Source organism: Labrus mixtus, chromosome 1, assembly GCF_963584025.1.
Source record: "Labrus mixtus chromosome 1, fLabMix1.1, whole genome shotgun sequence".
Classification (NCBI taxonomy): Eukaryota; Metazoa; Chordata; class Actinopteri; order Labriformes; family Labridae; genus Labrus; species Labrus mixtus.
Window position 1 is genome coordinate 2,319,758 of NC_083612.1, and position 7,500 is coordinate 2,327,257.

At 47.5% G+C, this 7,500-nt stretch overlaps 1 protein-coding gene across 1 annotated transcript in view; it reads left to right on the forward strand.

The window, feature by feature from the left end:
* The window catches only part of LOC132979534 (insulin-like growth factor 1 receptor), a 45,240-nt gene that overhangs the window by 26,339 nt on the left and 11,401 nt on the right, over positions 1-7,500 (forward strand). The window contains 6 exon segments of the mRNA XM_061045425.1: positions 1,295-1,598; positions 2,429-2,565; positions 3,073-3,217; positions 5,256-5,464; positions 5,613-5,739; positions 6,525-6,757. Coding sequence (XP_060901408.1) covers positions 1,295-1,598; positions 2,429-2,565; positions 3,073-3,217; positions 5,256-5,464; positions 5,613-5,739; positions 6,525-6,757 — 1,155 coding nt within the window.

Sequence of the window (7,500 nt, forward strand, 5' to 3'; positions counted from 1 at the left end):
AGGAGTCTGTTTTGGTTTCTCTCTATGATTCCCCCCCCCAAAAGGCCAAAAGGGGACAAAGGCCACGGCGAGGTGTGGCTCCTTTCTGCGCCGTACGCAGGTCATTCCTGTGTTTTCCTTCTCGGGCTCCTCAATCAGTATCTCCATGTCATCAGTTATCCTCTTATTTAGAGGGACACCACAGCAACTGGAAGAGTTATTTGTAGCCGGGCTCGATGGAAAACTCGGAGCGGGGAGGGGGGGCGGGTTTCTCTGGGATCTGGGATGAAACACACACACACACACACACACACACACAGGAGGACTGGGCTGAACTCCAGCACTCCCAGAAGACGCTCTGACGGGTTCTTTTAGCGGTGTTTACATTTATGTTCAGCTCATATTTAGGATGCATTTCAAGTTGTGGATTGAGATTATAGCAGTCTTCTTTGAAGTGTGTGTGTGTGTGTGTGTGTGTGTGTGTGTGTGTGTGTGTGTGTGTGTGTGTGTGTGTGTGTGTGTGTGTGTGTGTGTGTGTGTGTGTGTGTGTGTGTGTGTGTGTGTGTGTGTGTGTGTGTGTGTGTGTGTGTGTGTGTGTGTGTGTGTGTGTGTGTGTGTGTGTGTGTGTGTGTGTGTGTGTGTGTGTGTGTGTGTGTGTGTGTGTGTGTGTGTGTGTGTGTGTCTTCACTTCAGGTGAATGTTAATTTGTCACGCTCTTACATTTGCTTGATGGTGGGTTGATGTGAATTTTGAGTCACAGGAAGCCAACATTCTTTCAATAAAATTTTCAATTTTTGACGCCGACATTTTTTTAGGAAAATTGGTGATGCCCAAATTGTTTAATGAAAATTTAAAGATTTTTGGAGCCGACATTTTTTCAGGAAAATTTTCACAATTTTTGAAGCCGTACTTTTTTCAGGAAAATTTTCAAAAAAGTTTAAGCCGACTTTTTTCAATGAACATTTTTGACACCAATATTTTTTCATTCTGAATTAATTCATTTATCTTGACTAGTAAGGATGTAAAGATTAATAGTTAGGGAGTTAAAAATCGATTCAAAGGAGTCGAGAGAAACATCGGTAAAAACTGTGTGCAAATATTACAAGAAGACAGAGAACTACACAAATATCACAACATGATGCAGCATTTAATCCACACTGTGGAGCGATACTCTGATACTTTGTCTTCAGTCTCATTTTGTAAAATAAATCGTGAATCTTATCGTGAGTTGAGCCAATCGTTACATCCCTGATTGGTCTAACACCTCCTCTCTCTCTCTCTCTCTATCCCCCCCCCTCTCTCTCTCTCTCTCCAGAATGCTCAGAGAGGTGCGTCGGGCAGGTGTGCACGGCGGACGGCGAGTGCTGCCACCCTCAGTGCCTCGGCAGCTGCACAGCTCCCGATAGCGACACGGCGTGTGCGGCGTGCGTGCATTACTACCACCAAGGTCGCTGCGTGGAAGACTGCCCCCCCGGCACCTACAAGTTCGAAGGCTGGCGTTGCATCAGCGAGGATCTCTGCTCCAAAGTCCACCTCCCGGATTACGACAGCTTCGTGATCCACGGCGGGGAGTGCATGTCTGAATGCCCCCCCGGGCACACACGCACGGCGCCCAACAGGTGAGGCGCCATCCACCCTTACGTAGGCGACACTGGCTGCTTCTTCCTGTCAATCAATCAATATTTATAAAGCACTGATTCAGAACAAATGTTAAGTGAAGACACTTTACAAAAAGAAAAACATGAAACTACAGTCATTACAACAACGGAAAAAAAAAATCAATCTCAGGATTTCCCTGAATCGATATTGAATTGTGAAAATAATAATTGCAATTCATTGATGAATTGATTTTTTTTAACCAGCTCTACTAGACCGTACTCTATTTAATTTAGAGATTCAATTCAAAAACCTGACGGGCTCTTTGAAGGACTGTTTTAATCCAGATTATTAAAATGCTTGGACTGCTCTGATTGGTTAATGAAGAGGATAAAGTTGACTCAATAATTTATCTTTATGTCAAAGGAACTGTTTTGATATAACCCTGATATCAGTTTCTATTCTTGAATTTTGTCTCCACACGAGCAGAGAAGTGCGTTTAGTTTATAGACAATGATTCCCTGCTCAGCTGGAGAATAAACCTGGAGGTGTTTGTAAAATAAAAACAAGTTTCTCGTTAACATTTAGACAGAGCTGAGAAAACGTAGACGTAAAAATCTATCGGGGGGCGGAACGAAACGGATGAAAGGTCAGAGGAGAGTTAATGACTCTCTCTCTCTGTCTCTCTCTCTCTCTCTCTGTCTCTCTCTCTCCCCCTCTCTCTCTCCGCCCCTCTCTCGCTCTCTCTCTCCCTCTCTCTCTCTCCCCCCTCTCTCTCTCTCTCTCTCGCCCCTCTCTCTCCCCCTCTCTCTCTCTCTCCCTCTCTCGCCCCCCCCCCTCTCTCTCTCTCCAGTATGTTCTGTTCAGCCTGTGATGGTCTTTGTGATAAAGTCTGCGATGAGAAGGTCATCGACTCCATGGACGCCGCTCAGTCTCTCAAAGGCTGCACGGTTATCAAAGGCAACCTGCACATCAACATCCGCCGAGGCCGTAAGTACCGCCGTCTACCACGCATCACTCTGACACGCTGTGGCGAGCTACAGCTGGTCAGGGAAATGTAAACGCCTTACGTCCTGATTTGCATACATTTCTCAGTCAAAAACAAGTCGACTGATTTCTTAACAACCGTGTGTGTGTGTGTGTGTGTGTGTGTGTGTGTGTGTGTGTGTGTGTGTGTGTGTGTGTGCCTGTGTGTGTGTGTGTGTGTGTGCCTGTGTGTGTGTGTGTGTGTGTGTGTGTGTGTGTCTGTGTGTGTGTGTGTGCCTGTGTGTGTGTGTGTGTGTGCCTGTGTGTGTGTGTGTGTGTGTGTGTGTGTGTGTGTGCGCGCGTGTGCCTGTGTGTGTGTGTGCCTGTGTGCCTGTGTGTGTGCCTGTGTGTGTGCGTGTGTGCCTGTGTGTGTGTGTGTGTGCGCCTGTGTGTGCCTGTGTGTGTGCGTGTGTGCCTGTGTGTGTGTGTGTGTGTGCGCCTGTGTGTGTGCGCCTGTGTGTGTGTGTGTAGACAACATGGTGGCGGAGCTGGAGAGTTTCACAGGTTTGATCCAGAGGGTGACGGGCTACGTCCGGATCAGACACTCCCACACTCTGAGCTCCCTGGCCTTCCTCCGCAGCCTCCGATACATCGATGGAGAAGACCTCCTGGACGAGTGAGCACACACACACACACACACACACACACACACACACACACACACACACACACACACACACACACACACACACACACACACACACACAGCGTTGTTGCCACCATCTCCTTCCCGCTCCGTCTCTCTTACTACCAAACAGTAACCTCCAGTGTACAATCCTGCAGTTCCTGGAGTGTCCACTAGAGGCTGGCTGCAGGAACACAGGAAGTCACATACACACCCATTCTAAAAAGCCTGTTTTTACAGCAGAGATTAACATGTTTACAGCCTGGTTCAAAAAACCAAATAGGTGTGATTAGCTCATGTCTCGATGGACACACACTGTACGGGGGGTGAATGTTTTGATGACTCATCAGTTTTGATTTGATGAAGGATAAGAGTTATTCACAATAAGGCGTGTAGCTGACATGACAAGATGATTTTTTAAATGTGCGGATCACATCCTGGCTGATAAAACTGTTTAGGCGCGGCATTGTTTTAATTTGCACCACGAGCTGGAGGTGGTGACGCTCCATCGGTCTGCTCGCTCTCATTGGCTGCTGCAGGTATTCCATCAGAGGCCGCCCGACCTCGAGGCAAAAACAGTTCCTTTTTTTCAAGTTTTTTGTGGCTGAAACTTAAACATACAGAGCTTTTATTTTGAAGTTGCAAAGTTTATTCTTCCTGTTTCCTGCTTCAAAAATAAAAAAAACAGTAAATGTTGTTACTGTGTCGATGTTTAAGAAATATTTATAAATATAAGAATCATTTTGTTTGTCAAAGCTTAATCCTCCTGAACTTAACAAAATAAAAGTCTTTATTTACTGTGAAGAGAATATCAAATATCAAACATGTCTAGATCAGGGCGGCTCTGACTTGTTCGTGAGCAGTGAAATAATCGTAGTGACACCGAACACTTATTATTATTATTATTATTATTATTATTATTATTATTTGTCCATTATTTGGACAAATCAGGTGCGACAGGCTGTGAATCAGGCCACGCCCCCTTCTCCCAGATCGTTGGAGTGTGTAGCTGCGACACTTTCCCGAGTGGAGGACACTAAAGCTTTATCCTGGTGGAAAAAAACCAAAAGATGTTTTGACTGGAGATGTTCAGTATTTATGTCGGACTGAGATCCTTGTTTTTGCATTCCTTCCTGTAATATCGTCAGTAAAAAAAAAAACATAAAAACAGTTGAACATAACAGCCCTCTTTTGTAAGACCTTGAACGCAGCAGTCCAAGGAAAGCTCGTCTGTGGGTCATGGAGAGGCCTTCACTCCCCCCCCCCCCGTCTGTTTCTCCTTGAGTTCACAGGAGTCTCTCTGTCCCACATTACTCTCATTCCTGGATGTCTGGGTGTTAACCAATGACTCACCTCCTCTCCCCACTAACATGAAGAAACCAGTCCCTGCTGAATCAGATTTCCCGGGTTTCTTCCCCCCCGCCGTCTGATCTGATCCGCCCCCCCCCCCCCCTGTACTCTGAGACTGACACACAACCTACCCTCTGTCTTTGACTCCTTATTGTTCTAAAAGCTCATCCAAACACAAAGCACACAAAAAACCAGCTCAGACACAATGCAGGCTCAAGTTACACATTGTTGACTCCTGTTTCCTTTTCCTCCTCTCCTCTCTCCTTTTCCTCCTCTCCTATCTCCTTTTCCTCCTCTCCTATCTCCTTTTCCTGCTCTCCTCTCTCCTTTTCCTCCTCTCCTATCTCCTTTTCCTCCTCTCCTCTCTCCTTTTCCTCCTTTCCTCTCCTCTCCTCTCCTCTCCGTCTCCTCCTCCCCTCTCCTCTCTCTCCTTTTCCTCCTCTCCTCTCTCCTTTTCCTCCTCTCCTCTCTCCTTTTCCTCCTTTCCTCTCTCCTTTTCCTCCTCTCCTCTCCGTCTCCTCCTCCCCTCTCCTCTCCTCTCCGTCTCCTCCTCCCCTCTCCTCTCCTCTCTCTCCTTTTCCTCCTCTCCTCTCTCCTTTTCCTCCTCCTCTCCTCTCTCCTTTTCCTCGTCTCCTCTCTCCTTTTCCTCGTCTCCTCTCCTCTCTCCTCTGTCCTCCAGCATGTACGCCTTCTCAGCGTTCGACAACCAGCAGCTCCAGTACCTCTGGGACTGGAAGCAGCACAACCTCACCATCAAGTCGGGGAAGCTGTTCTTCCGAGCCAACCCAAAACTCTGCATGTCCGAGATCCGCAAGATGTGGGAGAAGACGGGCATCCAGGGCCGCTTTGAGGACAGCGATTTCAGAAACAACGGCGACAGAGCCAGCTGTAAGAGTCGCAAACATTTAAATTGCTATGTGTCCGGGTGTCCATCGCTGTTCTGCAGCCTCATGTCAGCGTCGCCTGCCCGTTCTGACAACAAGACCAATAAAAAACACATTTAAAGGTGATTGATTTAACTCTCATGTCTCTGCAGGCGAGAGCGCCATCCTGAAGTTTAAGTCCAACAGCACCAGCAGCACGAGGATCAAACTGACCTGGCAGCGCTACCGTCCCCGAGACTACAGAGACCTCATCAGCTTCATCGTCTACTACAAAGAGGCGTAAGAGTCCCGGGTTGCGCCGGTCGTTTGCAGCTTTCAGCTTTCAATTCTTAGAACTGATATCAGCTGGAACTCTTAAAGACGTTCCTCTCTTTCTATTCCTGTTATTAAAGGAGCAGTCTGTAAGATGTGTAGTGAGTGAAATGATAAAGGTATCTTACTATCTGATCATTAAGGAAACATGTTGAAGTGCTGGCTTCTCTGACAACAATGCAGCAGCCAGTATGTCCTCCTTCTAACTTTAGATTCTGCTCCTGAATGCTCTGGATTTGTTTGGACCAGAGAAGGTAGGCGCTTTTAAGACACGCCCCCACACGGCCGTTTTGGACGCCCCTCGGTTTGTCAGATATGAGAGCAGTTATCAGGTCAACAGGTGTTGCAGCGATGGAAGCGGTCAAGAGAAGTGGTTCAGATAGAGTGATGTTTCTAATAAGCTCCACGAGCAGAAACGTGCTCAAACTAGGATCAATATTGGAGATGCTTTTGAAAAATGGAGAGAGGTTAGAACACAGAAAGGTTTACAGACCCATGCAGAGCTGGATAAACACTGAAGCTTCAGAGTCCACCACATGGTGACCTGAGTGAGCATGGACTCTAGAAGGGGGGGGGGGGCAGCTCTATGATGTTTAGAATTTAGACTGCAGTACCCATTTTAACCACTAGGTGTTTTAGGCTCATGCTTCATTTTTACCTGGTCTGCACCTTGTTGAATTCAACTTCTGAGGATGAATAAAGTTTGTGTGTGTGTTATTTTGCCGTGGTCATGACTTTAATTTTCCTTTCAGGCCTTTTCAGAACATCACAGAGTTTGAGGGCCAGGATGGCTGCGGTTCCAACAGCTGGAACATGGTGGACGTGGAGCTGAGGCCGGACAAGGACTCGGACCCGGGCGTCCTGCTGTCCGGCCTGAAGCCCTGGACGCAGTACGCCGTGTTCGTCAAGGCCATCACACTCATGGTGGAGGACAAACACAAGGGCGCCAAGAGCAAGGTGGTCTACATCCGGACCAGCCCCTCAGGTAAATCAGTCTCACTGTTGAAGACGGTTTAAAGAGAGAGAAGGACGTTCGATGAAGACTCGTCCTGATGGAAGGTTAAAAAAGTGTTTCTGGATTTAATCCAAACACGCTGCACAGAGACGGAGAGGAAGAGTGTTTTTGTAAACACAGCTGGGAGAAGGGGGGGGGGGGAGAGAGAGATGAGAGATGGAGAGAGAGAGGGGAGAGAGAGAGAGGGAGAGATAAAGAGAGAGAGGAGAGAGAGAGACAAAGAGACAAAGCGAGAGAGAGAAGGAGAGGGAGGGGGAGAGAGAGGGGGGAGGGAGAGTGAGAGAGGGGAGAGAGAGAGATGGAGAGAGGAGAGAGACAAAGAGACAAAGCGAGAGAGAGAAGGAGAGGGGGAAGGGAGAGAGAGAGATGAGAGATGGAGAGAGAGAGGGGAGAGAGAGAGATGGAGAGAGAGGGAGAGACAAAGAGAGAGGGGGAGAGAGAGAGGAGAGAGAGACAGAGAGAGATGGAGAGATGGGGAGAGATAGGGGAGAGATGGGGGGGAGAGAGAGGGAGAATTGAACAGATGGAGAAGCTGATTTACAAACTTTAATAGAATGAGATGTGAGTCTGCTCCAGCTGCAGCGTAAAGTGGTTCGATGTGAGAAACAGAATCTCTGCCTGAAGGAGGAAACATTTTCCTACCAGTTCTTAGAAATCAGGTTTCACTGTACGAGGCGGGGAACAAAGTGACTTTGAGAGCGGATTCATTGAAT